Below are 22,337 nucleotides of genomic sequence, written 5' to 3'. Positions count from 1 at the left end.
GATTTAGTAGGCATTGGCCTTCTAAAAATTGTTCCTTTCCTGCCTCTTCCAGGCCTTCAGTCCAAACCCAGAGCCAGCAGAACACCCGGGCTTCAGTCCCAAGGTACTCACAGGACTAAGCAGTGGGGGGCTCCCACCTCCAAAGCAGGGAGTGGTAAGACTCCCCCCCCTATGGTAAGTTGTCTCAATGACTTAACTTTAAATCTTCCAAGCCCTGCACAACTGACTGTTCCTTTAGGGGGAAAGATTGCCCTGCAGGCAAAATATTGGGAACTCATTACCCAGGACAGATGGCTTTTAAATATAGTTTCCCAAGGATGCAGATTTCACTTTCACTCCTTACCAACCCCAAACAGTTGGCCAGATCTACCCCCAAATCAGTGGGCAGAAGCTCAAAAGCAAATTCTCTCTCTTAAGCATCAGGGCTATTCAACCTATTCCAGAAGAGGAAAGAGGACAAGGTTTCTACTCAAGACTTTTCCTGGTGCCCAGAAAAGATGACAACTGGCATCAAATCCTGGACCTCTCTATCCTAAACACTTTTTTGGTGATCCCAAAATTCAAGATGCTAACTCTTCACCAGCTGCTTCCTATGCTAGGCAAGGATGCCTGGTTGGCAACACTGAATTTAAAGGAAGCCTATCTGCACATCCCAGTAAGGGAATCCTGCAGAAGATACCTATGCTTCAAAGCAGGCTACATGCACTATCAGTTCTCTGCACTGCCCTTTGGCTTATCTATTGCACCCAGAGTATTCACAAAGTGCCTAGTTCCAGTCATTGCATTTTGCAGGCAAAGAAATATCCAAATATATTCATACCTGGACGATTGTCTAATTCGGGCAGAAAGCCAGGACATACTATTGAATCATCTGGCATTTGTACAGAAATTGCTAACTTCTCTGGGGTACACCATAAATGAAAAGAAATCACATCTTTTACCCTGCCAACAAATTGTATTCCTGGGAGCAAGCTTGAACACAACTTCCCAGATGGCTTTCCTCACACCAGAGAAACAGGTTCATTTGACAGCCTACTTCAAACTACTGGCCACAAAGACCCAGCTATCTGCAAGGAAAATAATGCAAGCCCTGGGGTTCATGGCCTCCTGCATTCTCCTAATTTCATATGCAAGACTGCATATGAGGAAACTACAATGGTATCTAAAAAGCCTATGGGTGTCAACATTCTCAGGATCTGGAATCAGTGATTCCTATCATTCCTTGTGTAAAGACAGAGTTCTTTTGGTGATCAGAGGCCTGCCATCAAAACAAGCGACTGCCATTCACTCTACCCCCTGCCGGCCATACCCTTACAACAGACGCATCAGACTATGCATGGGGGGCTCACTTGGCAGGGAAGTGCATTCAGGGCAAATGGAACCCAAGTCAAATGCACCTGCATATCAATCAAAAAGAAATGTTAACTGTACAGAATTCTCTGACAGCCTTCAAGGACAACATTCTTCCAGGGAAATTAATTGTAAAGACGGACAACATCACTGTTATGTGGTACATAAACAAGCAGGGGGAACCCGCTCTTACTCTCTCTGCAGACTAGCCATGGCTCTGTGGAACACAGCCTTGAGCTACCAAGTGCACCTACAGGCTCAGTTCCTGCCAGGAAAACTAAATACACTGGCAGACAACCTAAGCAGAAATCTCATGGGCCCACACAAGTGGAAACTAAAGCCAAAGATGTTCAACATGTTGAGAAACAAATGGGGGAGCCTGGATATAGACCTGCTTGCCTCCCCCAGAACTACCAATTGGAAAAATTCTGCACAAGGACTCCCCATAAACAAGCTTGGAAAGTGGATGCCCTGTCCTTCACCTGGAAAAACCTGTCAGTTTTTGCCTTTCCCCCTCTGCCTCTCCTCTCCAGGGTACTACTAAAGATCAAACAGGACAAGCCAAGGACGATACTGATTGCACCAGACTAGCACGCTAACACTGGTACCCCCTTTTGCGCAGTGTCACTGCTGGCACCATGGCACCTGCCTCAAACCCCTGCCCTGCTGTCCCAGCAGGAGGGCCAGATTCTGCACCCACAGCTTCAAACCCTGAACCTGGCAGCCTGGCTAATTACTGGATATGTCCGTTACCATCCCTCTGTAAGCAAGTGTTGGATGTCATTCTGGAGGCAAGGAGGCCTAGTACTACAAAATCTTATGCTGAAAAATGGAAAAGATTCTGTTCCTGGAACCAAACTTGGGATGGGCACAGCAGCGCCCGATTTATCTCAGATTCTTCAATACTTAACTGAGATACTTCACAAGAGCCTTTCCTTTTCCTCCATTAAAATTCATGCCTCAGCCATTTCAGCTCATTACAACACAGAACCACCCCTCTTCTCTCATCCATTGCTGAAGCAGTTCCTCAGAGGGGCCAAAAACTTAAGACCACCCAGAAGAGCCCCTCCTCCAGCCTGGGACCTTAACTTTGTATTGGAAAAACTCACTCTACCTCCTTTTGAGCCAGCTGCAAATGCAGAGTTGAGATTCCTTTCTTGGAAAACAGCCTTCCTTTTAGCCATCACTTCAGCAAGAAGGGTGTCTGAATTACAGGCCCTCATGGCAGTGGAGCCTTTCATCATTTTTAATGCGGACAGGGTGTCCCTCAGGACCAGTCCCTCCTTCATGCCCAAGGTGGTATCCAGGGTGGCCCTTAATCCGTCCATTCATTTGCCAACCTTCTTTTCTAATCCACAGAACAAAGGGGAACGAATACTGCACTCCTTAGATGTGCAAAGACAACTGAGATTTTATTTGGACAGGACTAAACCTCTCAGGAAATCTGAGCAGCTGCTGGTTGCATTTGCTGCAGGGGCAGAGAGGAGGGCCATTTCAAAGCAAACCATTTCTAAATGGATAGGCCATTGCATTCATTTCAGCTATAAGCACCATGGAAAATCTACCCCACAGGGGATTAGACCACATTCAACCAGGGCTGCATCTACCTCTACAGCCTTTCTCAGAGGTATCCCTACCAGGGACATCCTGGAAGCTGCTACCTGGAGTTCTGTACATACCTTCACCAAGCATTACCATTTGCCAATTTTCTCTAAATCCAGAGCTGGCTTTGCCACTGCAGTCTTGCAAGTCCTTATCGCTGGTCCTAATGCTATCTAATTTCCTCCTCCCATCCTTATCTTTGGGAATCTACCCAAATGTGATGACTGGAACAGTGAAACACGAAGAACATAGTACAGTTGTGTACACTTACCAGAACTGTAGATGTTCGAGTGTATTCCCTGTTGCAGTCCTAGTTACCCTCCCTCCAGCCCCCTGACTTCTATTGGCTATACCTCTATTCTTGCTTTCTATGCTTAAAGCTTTTTGGTGTATTTGCTTTTTTGTTAGAGGTGTAATCTTGTGTATATAATTGCTTCCCATTATGGGGGCACCTGACATCTGGGCAAGAAAAACTGATGTAATGGCGTCGGCTGCATGTTTTATACCCCTGACTACCTGACGTCATGGAAGATGAGACAGCAACCAACGCAGGACCCAAGACTTTGATAATTAGGCTGACTGAGGGCTACTGCAAGCAGATAACCCAAATGTGATGACTGCAATAGTGAATACATCTACATTTATGGTAAGTGTACACAACTGTACTTTGTTTAAAAGGTAAGTAATTTGTAATGTTTGCTTTAAGAAAATATTTTTTTTTGTATTTAAATGTCTCTGTTTTATGTTATATTTTATCCTTCATTGATTTTGTTTGAGCATGCTTTTAAAAAATACGGAGGTTTTGGAACATGTTTTACTTGATGTTCATCGTGCATACAGCTGCAGTCATAACAGATGGGTTCTCCTGCCGTCAGGCGGGTTCTCGGCCGGCCGAATTCCAAAGTCTAGGTCCGGCGTCGGTTGTCGTCGCTTCTTCCCTGACGTCAGTGTGACAGGGGTATAAAAGAACCAGCCGACGCCATTTTCTTCAGTCTTTCTTGCCGCGCGGTTCCCGAAGGAGAAGCAGTTCGCAAATGCCGGTCGACCAGCTCCTGAAATTACGAAAATTTTGCAACCGAAGTCTTCTTGAAAGCTAAGTACCCCGTTGGGGAAACTTTACTAGCCTCAGACCGATGTCAGACAAAGTTAATAATTGTATTTCATGTGGGAAGCAAATACCGCATAAGGATTTTCATTCCCTCTGCATTCCTTGCTTAGGCCCAGACCACGACGTCTCGGTCTGTCGTTTTTGTGCTACATTCAACAAACGCACCATTAAGCGTCGGGCGGAGTTCGCCCAGCACTATTTTGGCAAAAAATTTAACTATATTATGTCATCGGATACTCCGACTCCAGTTTTGTCTAAAAAAACGCAACGATAAGGACCGACACGAGGTCCGCTGCCTCTACCGACACCACGCCAAAGCCGACTACAGGTGGTCCGGTTCTCAGCGAGGTGCCTACGCAGCCCCTGCCTACCGACGACACTTCATTGGCAGTGTCTTCTGTGCCCGAGGTCGCAGGCTCCTCGGCCCACACCCTGACTACAGATACCGAAGCCACTCTTGGTGGTGAATCTCAAAATGTAGACAGGTCTGCCTCCTCTCAAGGTGTCTTCAGACCTTCCTCTTCTTTTTCCATCAAGGCTTTCACTAAGTCTAAAGCAGCCATGCATTCTAAGAGACAAGCTACACAAGGCCCTTCTCCAGGCCCCATGCCTAAAAAACAGATGCTTAAAATGGCTGAGGATTTAATTACTCTTATCAGGGGTTCTCAAACCCCCGGACAAAAGGCCCAGAGTGGAGGAAGAATCCCCTCCTCTGACCAGGCCTCCATTATTTCAGAGCACTCTGATGAACAGGAACATTCTTACTCCCCTTTTGAAGATTCTGATGCAGAGGAGTCCATTCCTCTGTCTCCCCAGAGGATTACTCATTTGGGGAAACCTTGCATACCTTAAGGGAACACTTCCACTGGGAAGGCCAAGAGTACTCAGATTCCAAGAAAAGGCTTAGGGATTTTCTCTTGCTACCTCAGCACAGGCCTCTGGCTATACCTCCTGTCTTAGACATACTAGATGATGTGTACTCGGAGGCCTGCCTTAACCCGGATTCTTTACCTCCAGCCCCAGTCAAGCCTGACAGGTACTACCGGGTTCCTGACTCACACCAATTTTTATACAAAAGCCATGCGGCTGACCCAGAAACTGTCTCACAGGGCCCCAAGGGAATTAAGGCCTCCACTGCTAAAAATCCATTACCTTCCGAGAGAGATTCCAGATCCTTAGAAAGGTGGGGAAAAGGTATACACCTCGGCCACCTTAACCATGAGGGCATTAAACTGCCATTTCCATATGCTAAAGTACCAACAGTTTCTGTTATCACAGTTGAGAAGTAAAATGTCACAACCTGAACAACCAGACTTGAAGGAGTTGCAGGATTTGATGCATAGTGCAGAACAAGTGGGTAAACATACCTTGCAATGTGGTTTTGATGCTCTAGAGGCCTCATGTAGAGCTGCTGTTACAGGATCAGTCATACGTAGACATGCCTGGCTCAAGGTGCAAACCTTACCAGATCATGTCAAAGCTAAATTACTAGATGCCCCTCTGCAAAAGGATGTATTATTTGGTGTTAAAGCTGAGGAGGTATTAAAGAAAATGGAGGAAAAGGCTAAATCAATGCAAACAGTGAAAGATTTTCTACAGGTACAACCTCCACGTTTCAGTAGAAATTGGCCTTCCAAAAATTGGTCCTTTCCAGCCACGGACAGACCCCAAAGAGGTAGATACAAGCGCCAGAGGGCAATCTCAAGGATCGTTTAGAGGCAGACAATGGCAAGCTCCTACACAAAGAGGTGGTGAGGATAGTTCGCAGCCATTCAGAAAGCAAGCCCAATGACTTTCCCCTTTGCATGCCAAGCAAGGCTCAAATGGCAGCACCCTTAGGCGGAAAACTGGCATTATTTTCAAAAAATTGGCATATTGTCACAAGACAAATGGATCCTGGACATTATGAACAGAGGCTACAGATTCCATTTTCACACCCTTCCAAAAATGAGAGGCATGCCAAACCTGCCACACAATCAAAGGGTTGAGGCACAAAGACAAATTTCAGATCTCATGGACAGGAAAGCTATTCAAGAGGTACCTACTCACGAACAAGGTCAAGGTTTTTATTCCAGACTATTCCTGGTACCAAGGAAGGGAAAAGATTGGAGACCTATTTTGGACCTATCCATCCTAAACACATTTTTACTGCACAAAATTCAAGATGCTCACATTACAGCAGCTTCTTCCCATGCTGGGCAAGGAGTCTTGGCTGGTAACATTGGACCTCAAGGAGGCATACCTGCATGTCACAATCAGACAAAATTGCAGAAGATACCTCAGATTTCTTGCAGGTTTAACCCATTATCAATTCTCTGCATTGCCCTTTGGCTTATCTACTGCGCCCAGAGTATTCACAAAATGCCTGGCATCAGTAATTGCCTACTGCAGACTTCAAGGGATACAAATATACCCATATTTGGACGACTGCCTGATCCAAGCGGACAGCAAGCACATAATTCTGAAACATCTGGCTTTTGTAATAATGTTGTTGAATTCTCTGGGATACACAGTCAACAAAAAGAAATCAAGGCTAATACCCTCTCGGAATATAATTTTCCTGGGTGCCAACTTGGACACAAACACCCAGATGGCCTACCTCACGCCAGAGAAGCAGGGGCAACTAACTCAATACTTCAGAACACTAGCAAATTTCACCAGGCTGACTGCAAGGAAAATCCTGCAGGCTCTGGGATTCATGGCATCTTGCATCCTACTAATCCCATGTGCAAAGCTGCATATGAGGAAACTTCAATGGTATCTGAAAAACCTATGGTCTCAACACTGCCACAGTTTGGAAACAATAATACCACTAATTCCATGTCTTCAAAAGGAATTTCTGTGGTGGGCTCAAGCATGCCAAACAAACACAGGTCTCCCATTCTGCAAGCCTCAAGCAAATCAAGTCATCACAACAGACGCCTCGGACTACGCCTGGGGGGCGCACATGACAGATCCGGTGCATTCAGGGCAAATGGTCCCAAAAAGAAAAGCACCTTCACATCAAAAGGAAATGCTAGCAGTAATAAATGCTATTATAGCTTTCAAAGACCTTCTGCATCCAGGTCAACTATTGATAAGGACAGACAACACCACAGTAATGTGGTACATAAACAAACAGGGAGGAACCCATTCATACCCACTATGCAGGCTGACCATGTCACTTGGAACATGGCTCTGGAATTACAAATCGAACTTCAAGCACAGTACTTGCCAGGCAAGGAAAACACGCTGGCAGACAACCTAAGCAGAAACATGACAGATCCACACGAATGGAAGTTGCATCCTCAAGTTTTTACAGAGATAATTCAACATGGGGAAGGCCAGACATAGATCTCTTTGCCTCCCACAAAAATCACCAAATGACAAAATTCTGCTCAAGGACTTTTCATCCAAAGGCCTGGAGAGTGGACGCTCTCTCTTTCAGTTGGACAACAATGACAGTTTATGCCTTTCCACCTCTTCCTCTGCTGCCCAAAGTTCTATTAAAAACCAGAGCAGACAGACCAAAGATGATTCTCATTGCTCCAGACTGGCCAAGACAGCACTGGTACCCACTCCTGAGGAGCCTGACACATTCCCCTCCATGGACCCTACCTCTAATGCCTCTTCTTCTGACTCAGCACAGCTTCAAAACTCTTCACAGTCAGCTGAAAACACTCAATCTGGCCGCATGGAAGATTCCTTAACATCACAACAGACCCTACTCTCCAAGGAGGTGCAGGATGTCATTTTGGAGGCCAGAAGGCCGTCTACTAGAAAAACTTACTCCGCAAAATGGAAACGGTTTTGTGCCTGGAATGAGAAAAAGGGCCAGAATCCTGGAAAACTGAATTTACCTCAAATATTACAGTATCTAGCTGAGCTGCTAAGCAGTGGACTTTCATTCTCCTCCATCAAAATCCATGCCTCAGCCATTTCTGCAGAATACAACATTGATCCACCTTTATTCTCTCACCCCCTCTTAAGACAGTTCCTCAGAGGGGCTAAGAATATAAAACCCCCAAGGAAACAACCAATACCTGCTTGGGACCTCAATTTCATTCAAGAAAAGCTGACCTTGCCTCCTTTTGAGCCAGCTGCCTCAACAGATTTGCAATATTTGTCCTGGAAAACAGCTTTCCTTCTGGCTATCACCTCAGCTCGTACGGTATCGGAACTACAAGCCCTCATGGCTGTGCAGCCTTTTATCATCTTCCATCAGGACAGAGTTTCCTTACGAACCAACCCGTCCTTTATGCCAAAGGTGGTATCCAGGGTAGCTTTGAATCAGGCTATACACTTACCTACCTTTTACCCTAATCCTCAAAACAAAGGGGAGAGACTACTACATTCCTTGGACATCCACAGACAGCTGCGTTATTATTTGGACAGAACAAAGCCTTTCAGAAAATCAGAACAGCTCTTTGTGTCCTATGCTATAGGAGCTCAAGGGAAGCCAATTTCCAAACAGACAATCTCAAAATGGATAGCCCACTGCATACGCTTTTGTTACTCTTTTTTCATGGTAAAACTGTACCTGCAGGCATCAGATCTCACTCCACAAGGGCCACAGCTACCTCTGCAGCTTTCCTCAGAGGAGTTCCTACCAAAGATAGTTTGGAAGCAGCCACTTGGAGTTCTGTGCATACCTTCTCCAAGCACTACCACCTACCATTATACTCCAAAACTAGAGCAGGCTTTGCCACTGCAGTCTTGCAGGGCATCCTGGCTCCTCCTAGTTCCACCTAGTGCCTACCACCCCTTTCTTAGCTTTGGGATTCTACCCATCTGTTATGACTGCAGCTGTATGCACGATGAACATAGTACAGATGTTCTTCATCTCACATTGCTGCAGTCCTAACACTTGGGTGATCCGCTCCCACAGTCGGCCCGAATATACCATAGAGGCTGACGTGGTCGTCAGGTCTGATTGTATCAGGACGCCAGGGCCAGGGTCGCGATGACGACCCAGCATCAGCCACTTTTTCGGCGCATGGTCCTGATGCAGAAGCCAGATTGAGTGCAGTGCGAAAGTGCAGGTTGGCGTCTGAAGAGTTTTTCTGAAGTCGGGAGTTTCAGGGGTCAAAGTGCTTGGGAATACTGTTTTTTTTTTTATTTTTCTTTTTTCAAATGTTAGCAATGAAAAATGAAAACAAAAATGAATAACTGTATTTTATGGAAAACAGATATTACTATAGGAGATTACCCTACACTTGTGTATGCTGCTGCTTAGTTGGCTGTCGGCGCTTGTGGTTGCTTTAACAGATTGACTATTAAACTAAGAGAGGATTTTATTGATTAGATTGGAGCGTTGTGGCTTTGGGAAGCCGTATAATGTGCCCATGCCGCCGGATGCCCGCAAGCCCTAAAAAAGAAAACCTAAACACAAAACAGAAAGCGTTTGGTGGAAGGTCCCGGACGTTCGGGTTCGGCTTGCCCTGAGGGGCCGTGGTCTCACCAGAAGTTCCACGGATTGGCAGGTCGATTCTCAGGAGAGACTTTAGGCTTAAGGGATGGGTGAAGGGCAGGCTGAAGGGCTTCTCCAGGTGGCTGGGGGCCTCCCCTTCCTAAAGGTGGCCCTCCCCTCCCTCCTCAGGCTCAAGGCTCCTTCTAGTTTCAGGCCTTCAGTTCTCTGGGGTGGGTCTCCTAGTTCTTAAAAGGGGTCTGCTAAGAAACAAACATTAAATTTAAAGAGAATTTGATCAGGATTATTTGAGTTCTACCCCCCCTGATAGGCCCCCTGTGAAAGAGGCCTGAGAGAGTTTTCTAGCTTGAGCTCGGTTTTGAGTCTTCTGAGTCCTGAAGACTTGCAGACTTGAGTGCCTCTCTCTTCTGATTCTGATGTAGATGACTCTACTTCTCGGCTTCTCCTTCCTGAGGATTTTTTCAGAGACTTCTTCATTTGAGGGAGAGGATTAGCATTTTGAAAAGAGGAAAATTCTTTTGAATTTCCCTTAGGAAATTGCAGGAATGTTTTTACACATAGGGTTAGCCACCTACCTTTCTTAACTGCTTCCAAGATGGTCTTGCATGTTTTGCAGAGCTTCCCTGAACCCTGATCCCTTTGCCCTAAGCCAATTAGAATAGGTATTTTTTGGTGCCTGGCCTGAGTAGTATCTCTTAAGAGTCCCAGGGCAGACCCAGGCAAAACTTCTTCTGAGGGCCCTAAAGGTGTTAAAATTTGTGTTGTTAAAAAACTGTGTTCCTTTGAATAAAGGCAAGGGCTTGGGATAGATGGGGAAAAAAGGTGTATACTTCTTCCACCTTTAGCCATAGGGAGGGTTGAAAACCAGTTTCACATGTTCAAATAAAAAATCTATCTTTCACAATTAAAGTCTAAGGTAGATGCTCTAGGAAGGTATTGAGTGTAAAGAGTTGCAGGATTTAGTTCATGTTTCTGTGAAGGTTAGTGGGCATCGTGGGCAGCCACTAGTTCTATTCTTGGTTTTGGTGTTGTTCCTTGGATTCGAGGGTGGCAGCTCTTGGATCATCTTGTTTTTATGCTGATAAGGACAAGATCAGATGATGTTACTTTTTAATGTTTTTCATGCCTCATTAAAATTTGTGATCTGATACGTAGCAACAAGTAGAAGTAAAGATTTTTAAGTTCAAGGAAAAAATCATGTTCAGTGTTTAAAGCGCCTGTTTAGTTTGGCCAGTAGCAAGTTCAGGGATTGGAGGCCTACAAAGTTTACTCTAGAGAGGAGATCTAGGCTTTTAGGCCGGGTCTAGCAAGTTTAGGGGAGCAGGCTCAGCAGAGCTTTAGCAGGGTCAGTCCTCTTCTGGTGCAGCCCAGGTCCAGTCCTTTTAAGCCTTCAGGCCTTGGTCAGCTCCGCAGTTGGCCTTTTTCCTTTGGCAGGCATTTTTCAAAGAAAGGCTGGCGCACGCTGGAAAGAGCACAAAGAAAGATGGGCTGTTACACTTTTCAAAGAATAATGGAGGTTTGGTTTCCCGTTTTTGGTCCACACATCGGCCACCACTTTTTGCCAATCCAGAAATTCCCTCCCATTCAAAAAGATCTCAGAGCAAATTCCCCCATTGCTAAAAGAGGCCAGCTTCCAAGCCCAGATAGGGCTGCCTCCTTGCCTTCTTTATTGTTCCTAGTACCCAAAAGAGACCAATTTTTGTTCTTGAATTTTGTCTTGGATTTGGACTCTCCTCAACATTCCATCCAATTCACAATTTGTCTCTCTTAACACAAATTTACTGCTCTGGGCTGAAATGTTGATCTGGTAACAAAAGATCACAGGGCTGGCACTTTACACTGGATGGTAACTATTTTTGCTCAAGGAGCATACAGTCATGCCTTATTTCAGCTGGACAGCTGCCTGCACCTCTTTCCTTCCCTATCAAAATTCACTACTGCAGTTCAGTTTCCAGGCTAACCTTTTAACTACTGCAAATAGAGAGCCATCTATCCTTCTTTGGACGATTGTAAGGATCACACTCTGTCTTCTGATGATCTATTCCATTTACTGAATTTCTTGAAAATGGTTCTGCTGTGATGGGCTTCAGCAAAGATGCCTGAACTAAAATTGGAAGCTGTCTGGGTATTCTTGTCTACCCAAACAAGAAAGAAGTGTGAGATCAAGACCAGCAAAGCCTGCAGCCTTGATAGCCTTTACACAAAGAGTTCAGTCCGTCTTTCCTGCCCGACAAGTCATCAAGAGTCTCACTTGTCCTCCTCATCTTAAGTTCTCATGGCGCGGCTGATATGTTGGACAGTATGCCAAGGTGCTTATTGATGGCATCTTAATGAAGAATGCAAATGTATATCAAAAACGTAATGTATAAGAACTGCCAACAGTATCTTCACTGCATACCAAAGGATGCAAAAGGAATTTTTGTGATGTTTTCAGGTAGGCTCAGGAATACACTAAGGACTCTCCTCTCGCCCAGAGGGCTTCAGATTTAAACAGATCAATTCGACATGACTCGCGGCTCATCTGTCAAAAGAAATTTAAAGATGCAAGTGACAAAGTCTGCCAGACTACAGCATCTGAATATGATCATAAGAACAAGACAAGTAGTCTGCCAGTCAGCTGCTTATGATGGCTTTGAAGGCTTTAGAGGCAGTCCAGCTTGCACAATACACACATGGTAACAGACTCCAGAACAAATCATCAACACAGACAACACAACATTCATCTGGTACATCAACAAGCAAGGGGGTGGGAGACTGCTTCCCATGGCTTCCAGAAGGTCCCTACTCTTTCAGGGAAGCACTTGAACTGTGGGACAGAACTCCTTAGCAAGCTGCCAGTCAAACAAAACAAATCATGCAGATGTCTTCATGGAAGACATGGTATTGACAGTGTCATGAAACTGGATGGCATCCCTGTTCAGCTTCAGACACCAGCTCACAAACTTCAAATTTTTTTTGTCAAACAGAGCTTCAAATGGATGCTCTTTTGATTCTTGGACGAAAATTCAAATGTGTGCCTTTTGAAAGTGTCCACCTCTTCACCCTCCCTGCCTCTCCCAGGAGGCTCTTTCAGGCAAGTCAAGAAAGGCACTCCTAATTGGATTTTGGCAGCTCCATGATGATTTCCCAATCTTGGTTTTGGCCTCGCAACAGCTCTACCCAGGGATTCCATTGCCTTTTGTTCATTGGCTCTCAAGATTTTGCCCTAATGTTGTCCTCTCTCTTCTCCTCAGAGCCTGGTCATCTACCTTTTTGTTTTTATTCATCAGGTTCCTCTAAACAGTTTTTGAATGTGATTATGAAAGCCAGAAGCTAGACCTATCAAAAAGTGTGAATTGTAACTTGAAAAATGGAAGAGATTTTTTATTTTTACAGGTTTTGGATTATATTAGGATTTGATGTTTTTTTCCAATTATCTATCTTTTTGATGCATCTTGAGGAAATTTTTTTATCTTTTCTTCTCATTAGGATTACTTTATTTTTGCTCTTCTTGAGTGTGGTCACCCATGTTCTTCTCATGCTTTAGCAATTTCCTTTGTCTATCTTTTTTCTTAGCTGTCCAAAGGAAGCAAATTCTCCCCATACCTAAGATTCCTAATACTTGTTGGGACCTCCTCTTTGTTCAAAGTGTTTTACTACTGCTGCCTGAAATACTTGTCATCTACCTAACTTTTTGTAGCCCATGCTTGGGACCTTTTTTTGAAGATTTGTTTCTGATTTCTGGGTTTTTCTTTTCTGAATTCATATGCTGATGGCGGTTTCTTTGTTTTGATCTTTCATTGGCGGTGGGTATCACTAATGCATCATTCCTTATGCTTTTTGCTGTGGTTTTAGTGTGGCTTTTTTTTGCAACTATTAATTTTGGTAAATTTAATGCAAAATAGATTCATACAGATTTTTTTTGCATTATAGATAATAGGGATTTATTATTTTATAATTAGTACTTTTTTAGGCAGTTTTGCAAGTTCAGCAGTTGTTTTGTTTTGCTTTTTAGCACTTCTAAGTGCAAAGCCTGAAAACAAACTTGATATAATCTGGATCATTACAGGTTGCATTTGTGTGAGATAGCATCTCCCAGAGGGAGATAGGCAGTCATTAGGCCTTTGTTCTAAGAGCTACTGCCAGCTGGTCAACATGGCTTCTAAGGGGGGTGGCAACTAGTTCAGTGCAGATTAGCTCTCATTCCTTGCATACTTCCTACTTTCTCAATACAGGGCTGGGAACATAGTACAGTTTTGTACCTACCATAAATGTAGATGTTCGAGTGCTAATACAGCTGCAGTCCAGGTTTCCTCCTCCTTCCCCTCTTGGGACAGGCCTATTGGCTAACACCTCCTCATACAACCTGATTGGGGTATTCATTTATGGTGTATTTGCTTGCAACTACTGTATTTTGATTATATGGCATTGCTTTATTACACAAATTTATGTATTGCCTTCCTTCTGGGGGCACCTGACATCTGGGGCAAGAAAAACTGAAGAAAATGGCGTCGGCTGGTTCTTTTATACCCCTGTCGCACTGACGTCAGGGAAGAAGCGACGACAACCGATGCCGGACCTAGACTTTGGAATTCGGCCGACCGTGGACCCGCCTGAAGGCAGGAGAACCCATCTGTTATGACTGCAGCTGTATTAGCACTCGAACATCTACATTTATGGTAGGTACAAAACTGTACTTTCTGAAGGCATGCAGTCATGCATGGGCAAAAGTGCTCAACTTTATTAATATTATCTGTTATTTGCTTGTCTTCATAATATTACTTTCCAGTGTATTGTTATATGTATTTTTTTTTAAATTGGAAACTACAATTTTTGGTTTTGACAGCCAGGAAGAGATGCTAAAGGAGCCGCACTTGCATTATTTACAGCCAGACTGCATCGACCAGATATCACCACACACAAAGCAGTTCTGCAGGCTATCATCTACCAACTTGATAAAGCTATTGAAAGGTGACGTATGTATATATGTGGCGATAATTCAGTGAAATCCTTCTATGCAATACAAAAATTTGCTTTCTTGTTTCATTTGGATTCTTGCCTAATCATCATACTATGACATGAGATTCCTTGTAAAAGTCAACATTCACTGTTTATTGCAGCTTAAGTTTTGTACAGGATATGAAAATTGTAAGGGAAGAATATTTTTTGTAGACAAGGAAGCAGCACTGGATACTGTTAAAGTGCATCCACATCTCATTCTGTATGCTGACAAAAAAACAACTAACCATAGAAATGTTGGACAAAAATTAACATTGTGGGTTATCCCACTCCACAAAGGGGGAGCCACGATGGACCCCGGGAACTAGAGCCCCATTAGCCTGACGAGCCTAGTCTGCAAGGCCATGGAACGTATCATCGTGGACCTCATAAACAAAGACATTGGTAATCTCCAAACTCTGGACCCTACCCAGTTTGGATTTGTAAAAGGCAGATCATGTCTCCTAACCCTGATTGACTTGTTTGAAGCAGTCACCAAAGCCATAGATGAGGGTAAAATGGTTCACACAGCTTATCTAGATCTCGCCAAGGCTTTCGACACCATCCCCCACTCTGGAATTATAGATAAGCTCACAAAACTAGGTATAAATCCCTATGTCACAAGATGGGTTGCCAACTGGCTCACGGACAGAACCCACACTGTGAAAGTAGCGGATTCCAAATCTGACATCAGACCAGTGACAAGTGGAGTACCGTTTCAGTCCTGGGTCCTCTCCTGTTTGGTGTCTACTTCTCTGAAGTACAAGCCAACACAGAAGGTCTTTGGCTAACAAAGTTTGCAGATGGCTGCAAACTAGGAGCCATAATCGAAACTCCTAACGATGTGGACAAACTACAAAAGGCCTCGCTGAGACAGATACCTGGTGTCAAAGCCATGGCCTTGAAGCTCAGTGCCAAAAAGTGTATTGTCATCCCCTTTGGTAAAAACTCTGTACCCATGAACTACCACATAGCTGGGTAGTCTACTTAATGCCGAAAATGTGATGAGACCTTGGGACACAGGTGGACAGTAGTCTCTCCTTTGATAATCATATCACTACAGTGGTCAGGAAATCTTTCTACATGGCTCATCTCATCACAAAAGGATTCTCATCCAGAAAAAAAGAGGTCATTGTTCCCCTCTACTCATCACTCATTAGAACCATTATAGAGTACAACACCCCTTTTGGTATGTACCTCACAAGACATCTACAACAACTGGAAAGACCACACAAATACCTCACAAAGAGGATTACTGGCCTCAGATGCCCTATGCAGACCGTCTCAAAAAACTACAGCTTTACTCCATCGCATATCACCTACTCAGGGGTGATCTCTGCCTAACATACAAAGCTATGTCAAACCCAGAGCTGTTGGACATGCTCCACTTAAAGAAATCCCAATCCCTTCGAGCTACACGCTCTAGGGACTTAAACCTTGTCACCACAATAAACAGAACATGCTGGAGGGATAGATTCCTGTCCCAGAGACTTCCTATACTCTGGAACAGACTACCTGTCTATGTCAAACAGAGCTCCTCATTAGCACTCTTCAAGAAAAATCTTGATGATTGGATGGGAAATGGGAAATTCACCACGGGGATCACTTCTGTGGCTCTGCTCGACTGGGGCACAGGAAAATAATTTTCTTGGGTGGTGAAAGCCATGGTACATTTTTTGGCTAGGCTTGTATGGGCCCTAGGGTCGATAGCCTAGTACCTACCTATGGACACTCTTTGATGGGGTGTTTTGGGATAATCTCCCCTACTAGCTAGCATTCTGCATTGTTTCTTGAAGTTCTTCTACTTAGGGACAGATTTGTGACCATGATGCATGGTGTGATGTCGACTGTACAAATGTGTAGTTTTTTGTGCCTACTAATTCTTTTATGTGGCTCGTTCAAGTGGAAATCAGTTCTTTCTTTTTGTCAGTAAAAATCTGTGTTTGCATGCCCTTTCTGTTGGTTGAATGCTGAAACTTGCACAGTTCCTTTTAGTGGCAGAAGGTTCCTTGCAGGGGTTTTTGGAAGGTTTATCAGAGTTTGTTCACTTGGGATGTTACTCGGGGGATTAGGAGGGGCCATCTCTTATTGGTTTTGTCAAGATGCCTTTCTGGAGATAATTCCATCTTCTTTGGTTTTGCAGGGGTGGTGGTTATTTTTTTATACAGTCCAAACTTGATCTTGGTTTGATGATTTGAGTCTCTCTTCCTTTCAACCAACTAGAGGTCCTCTGCTGGCTCCCTTCTTGGGGAGAGTTGTTTCCTGAAGTGTAGCATTTCCTGTCTCCTATTTGCTCAGCCCTGAGTCTTTTCAGCCTGATCAAGAGCATCTCCTCAAGTCCCCTAGTCTCAGGTCAAGGATACTTGGGGGCTGAGACTTCATGCAAGACTAGTTGGTTCTTGTGGAGGAATAGACATTGGGTAAACCTGCACCAGATTCTATGACATTTGCTTGAGAGCTCAAGTATTTAACTTTTGGTTGGAGCTTGAATCACAGACTTTGGATTTTACCCTTGGCATCCCTGGTTTGATGATTTCAACAGATGCAGTGCAGGTGTTCCATCCTCACTTCTGTTCCTTTCTGCCTGACAAACAGTGAGCATCAGGGTCCAATCCTGTTGTTGTTGTTGTTGTTGTTAGTCAGTTGTCCATTTCCCCATTAGGCTGTCCTGGGGAATGTTTTGATTATGTTCATTTCAGTCACTTGGATAAAGCATTAGTCTCTTGTAGGAGGTCTTTTTGATGAAATGGACATTTCGTTTGATGCATCTGCTCCTTAAGCTCCTCTTCAGGTGCCTTGTACTTTAGGGAGACCATCTGATTTAAGAGAGTTTGTACATCTTCTCCTAGTAGCCTTTGAGGAAATCATGTTGTAATTCGGGAGGCACCCTAACTGCGCTACTGTAGCATTAGAGAAGGTCAGTGACTAGTATTGCCTGCTTGTCTTTGGAATGACTCATTGTTTAAGCTTCATGCAGCTGATGCCCTTGTTGTCTCGGTGGACCATTGGGTGTCCTGCAGAACCACAGTCTCTTCCCTTCCTGACTGAATAATTGAAGATAGACTGTGAGTGGCAAAGAAGTGTATTCCCCTGACATGTTAAAGCTGTGAGCTCTCAACTGGAGATTTCATATTTTCAGATTCCAGTTGTGTGGTGAAAATGATATTAAGAGTAGACAATGCCCTTTCTTACCCAATACTTAGAATATCTTTTCTCCATCCTAATTACTGCTGTTCAGGTTGGCTTCTGTTGAAACTGTGGCCAAGGCAGCTGTCTCTAGTGTGTGTGTTTTGTGTGTGTGTTTTGTGCGTGTGTCGTGAGTGTGTGTGTCGTGAGTGTGTGTGTCGTGAGTGTGTGTGTCGTGAGTGTGTGTGTGTCGTGTGTGTGTGTGTGTCGTGTGTGTGTGTGTGTGTGTGTGTGTGTGTGTGTGTGTGTGTGTGTGTCTGTGTGTGTGTCTCTCTGTGTGTGTGTGTGTCTGTGTGTGTCTCGTGTGTGTGTGTGTGTGTGTGTGTGTGTGTGTGTGTGTCTGTGTGTGTGTCTGTGTGTGTGTGTCTGTGTGTGTCTGTGTGTGTGTGTCTGTGTGTCTGTGTGTGTCTGTGTGTGTCTGTGTGTGTCTGTGTGTGTCTGTGTGTGTCTGTGTGTCTGTGTGTGTCTGTGTCTGTGTGTGTCTGTGTGAGTCTGTCTGTGTGTCTGTGTGTGTGTGTCTGTGTGTGTGTGTATCTGTGTGTGTGTGTGTGTGTCTGTGCGTGTGTGGGTCTGTGCGTGTGTGGGTCTGTGCGTGTGTGGGTCTGTGCGTGTGTGTCTCGTGTGTGTGTGTCTCGTGTGTGTGTGTGTGTCTTGCGTGTGTGTGCACGCATGTGTGCGTGTGTGCACGCGTGTGTGCTACTTGACGTTGCTTAGTGTCTTCCTCTGTAGGAGGCAGGTCCCCTTCTTAATGACAAAGCCTCTTCCTCTGTTCATGCAAAAGAGGAAGTGTTATCACCGTGGACTAAAGGTCAAACATCTCTTGCTAGTTCAGTCCTCTGTACTGGACAGGTACCCTTATTAGGGGACTTATGTTGATCTTCCTACAGTAACATGGAAACCAGTCTTGGTTGTGGAGAGGGAGAGACCGTCTGTCCTAGTCTGCTAATCAAGAAGAATAACTTTGACAGGGCTTAACCATGTTAGTCACTCCTGTGTGGGCATACCGTGTACTACTGTTGTGGTTTTTTGCTTTCTTCCTCCGTGGAGTCCAAAGCATGGGCAAAGCTGTTGGTATGGGCCCAAATTTTAACCACCCTGGGGATAAGGAAGTCTGCTACAGCTGCTGAAGTGGGCCATGTTATGTGCTTAATCTAGTTATTTACTTTGGCTTCCCTTTTTTTGGCCGATTTCTCCCAGCTTCCAAGGGGACAAGGAGGGTGGATCTTGGCTATGATTCTTGAAAACAGTTTCATCGGAAGTTTTCACTATGGTTCCCACTTAACCCAGACTGGTCATTTTCCCCTTGTTGGAGACATTGGCTTCATAGTTTGAGTCTCCTGCCCTGTTGGCTGTGATAAACAAAACTTGAAAGGACTACTTTTGTGCACACCCTCAGAGGTGATATCTTTCCTACCTGTGATTACTAGGAAGGTGGGGCTCCCATGGGGACGTTTTTCCCCCCATTTTAAACTTGTAGAGTAGTTGAGTAGGGTTCTTTTCTGTCTCCTCATTAGTTGTGTTTTCTGTGCCTTGAAGTTTGTGCTTTATTTGCTAATTACTCCATCCCTTGTGGAGGAGACCAGAAGGCTTAGCTTGTCAGCCAGGATGCAGCACAAGCCTCTCTTCAGACATTATTGCTGTTTTTCTGATTAACTGTTGGTTTACAGTTCGGGGTGCTGTGACAGTCATTTGATAAGGAGTTTAAGATCTTGAGAAATGTGTGGTAGCCAGTCTTAGGTTTTGGATCTTCCATGGTACAGGTACCTGAGTTAGGGTCCTTGAATTTTGGGTTTCCTTTAGAAGCATGAGGAAATCTTCCATTTTGTCACTTTCCAGTCACTGTAAGCAACTAAAAGTCAGTAGGGGGCAACTGTTTTAGCTTTATTTAGTTACTTGAGTCAAAGACTACAGCTCTGTGGAGTCTGGAGGTCCTCAAGCTTTCTCTGGGGTTGGCTGTTCATGCATTCTGTGGTACTCAGTTGAGGGGCTTATGGATGCCCCTTCCTTTTTTAAGGCAAAGTAATTGTTTGCTTAAACTTTCTCTTTCACCACCTCTCTTTGAGTGAGAGTCTGCTGTCACTTTTTTGAAGTTGTTACATCTTTTCCTAGAGTGGTAGCTCAGACTTAGTCTGGTAAGCTAGTGCACTTGAGATCAGTCCTTTCATTAACTGTAGGATTATGATCCTCCCTTTCTGTTGCAGAGTCAGCAGTTGGATGGAGGTGTGTTTGTGGTGGCCATTTCTCCTCTCTTATTTGCTTTTGTTGGCTGAGAAAGTTCTAGTAGGTACTGGGAAAACCAGCTGTAGTACTTATACTGACTACACTTAGCCTAGGCATGGAAAATGTTGCTTTTTGATAAATACATTAGAATCTTTTATGTTCACCCTACAGTACTGTCAACTCAGGCAGATGTTTTCTCATTTCAAGGACAGCATGTTAGAAATGTAGGCCCCCCCTTATTATCCTGCAGTGTCAGTACTAGAACATTAGTCAGCCTTCTGATCTTCCTGACATCAGAGGCATATGTGCTCCATGTTGATCCACTTATGGAAAGTCTTTATGGGGGACCAGTATTGTATCACTTGTTTAATGTACCATATTAAACAGTTTGTTTTTCTGTTCCAGTAACCATCTTGTGCTTTCTTGTTTTAGCAGTTCTCAGGTTAATTTCATCATTAGTTTAATCCATTACTTTACATTTGACTAGGCAAACAATTGAATAATTTTGAAGTAGCTGTTTTATGTGTTTGTCTTGTACCACTGCTTAGGCTTAAGCAGTACATTAACCTTGAACGGTTTCTTTCCGTTTCTCTCACTAGTCCCACACATAGAATATAGAGGAGATTCAGCCCTCCATCCCTCAACAGTCTAGGTTTGGCATAAGTTTTGGCTCCTGTCCTAGGCAGCTTTGTGAGCCACTTCTGGTGTTAGTCAGGGATATCGCCCACTAAGCAGGAAAAATCAGCTGTATTGTGAAGCCTTGCCTGGATACTGGGAAGCATCCTGTTTAGGATTTGAATGGGTGCACAACTCCTTTTGCTCATTAGACATTCCACCACAGATGTGCTGTTCATCACAAAGCTCTGTTTTCTTTGGCCTCATTTCCCATTAGGGTTCATTGACAGTCGTCTGCCCAATGTTTCTATTGCAGAGGAAAATTAGTTCCAGCTGCATCTGCTCAGGCTGCACCTTTGAGAATGCTGCTCTTCCATTCCCCTTTGTTGAGCTTCTCCACTTTGGGGGCCTGAGCTTCCATGTTCAACAGGCTTTCCTGCATATTGATGGGCTTATAGACCTGGTAATTTTAGACTATATTCTTGGGCAAGCTGCCTTCCTGGTGGCTCTTCTCACATCCGATGACGCAACTTTTAAGCATGTTGGTTCAGTGTCTCCTACTCTCCTTTCTGATGTTTGATTCCACTACTTTGCTCATGCTCTTGAGAGGGAATTTTAGTTTTGTATCCCATACTATATTCCTTTTTTTCCTCATTTTTGTGTGAGTGATAGAAACTGAAGAAAGAGGGATGCTTTCTTCACTTCCTGAAATGGTGTAGCCGCCTTAGGTGTATCCCAAGGTGGTTGTGCTGGTTGATTAGAAGTTTCATTGGTGGTTGCCAGAGATGACACCTCTTGTATGATAATTCCACTCCGTGGTGGATCCACTGTTTTTGTTCTCGATAAGGTTTTCATCCATTTGGTAGGGACACCTGCTTGACCCTTTGGCGCAAAGTCCACTAATATCTTGGAATTGCTGTGTTTAGTGCTTACTTAGTTTAGCCTTTTAGAAAATATGGTCTCTGGGGTGCTTGCATTTTCCATGCATTGTACTCCAAACTGCTTCTCTGGATTTTATCTTCCAAATGGTCTGTTTCCCAAAACTCTCTTCTCTTCTGAATTTTGTTCTGATGAGATGCCCTAGTTTCTTCATGTTGGTAGCTTACTGCTTAGGATTTAACCCAGCTATCAAATCTTTCAAGGAGGGTCCTTAGTGTTGCAAATAATAAGTAATAAATTCTTCTTATCAGGTGGTCTATGAAGGGAAACCTACTTGCCAGGTCATAAATACCCTCAAGCCATCCCCTGTATGTTTGTCTGTTCATTTGTCCTTATTTTTGAGAATGTCCTGTATGTCTGGCAAGTGTATGCTGGTTTGTCTACCAGTTGTCTGTAGTGAAATAAATATTCATTGTTCCCTGACTTGCAGGTAGGTACATGCTAGTGGTTAAAGGTGTACGGGTGGGTTTGGGAAGTAAGAGCACTTAGTGGTGTTGACAGGCAGTATGATGAGTTGTGTCTTTCTGGTTTCTTGTATTTCCCACACCATGAGATCTTGTTAAAAAAAATGCTGCATTCCAGTTGGTTGAAGGATAAATCCAAACTACGGGACGAGTTGGGGAGGGTCTGCATTTTGGACAGTCTGATACAGTTCTGGTCACCTTGGCACCCGTTTTATTGGAATCAGATTTCCTTACAAGTTTGAGACCCTCCCATGTCCCACAGCTTCCTACTGTGTAGAAGTATCCCATATTTTGCTGCTGTCATTGTAACTTCAATATCTCCCAAGCGAGCTCAAGTTTTTGACGATAAATTAGTGTTTTTTTCCACAAATAAGTGGTTTTTATTGCTTATTTTCTTCTTGTAGTATAACTTAGCCTGTAGTCATTTATTTATCGTATTCTCCCACTCCTTCAATACCTTGACTTTTCA

At 44.1% G+C, this 22,337-nt stretch overlaps 1 protein-coding gene across 1 annotated transcript in view; it reads left to right on the top strand.

The window, feature by feature from the left end:
- The window catches only part of LOC122791399 (tyrosine-protein phosphatase non-receptor type 9-like), a 594,700-nt gene that overhangs the window by 163,287 nt on the left and 409,076 nt on the right, over positions 1–22,337 (top strand). The window contains exon 3 of the mRNA XM_044059141.1: positions 14,293–14,417. Within this exon, the coding sequence (XP_043915076.1) occupies positions 14,293–14,417 (125 nt within the window). The remainder of the gene's footprint in view (positions 1–14,292; positions 14,418–22,337) is intronic.

The sequence above is a fragment of the Protopterus annectens genome, chromosome 17.part0, assembly GCF_019279795.1.
Source record: "Protopterus annectens isolate FY-2018-M chromosome 17.part0, PAN1.0, whole genome shotgun sequence".
Taxonomy (NCBI): Eukaryota; Metazoa; Chordata; order Ceratodontiformes; family Protopteridae; genus Protopterus; species Protopterus annectens.
This window is presented reverse-complemented; position numbering and strand designations above follow the sequence as displayed.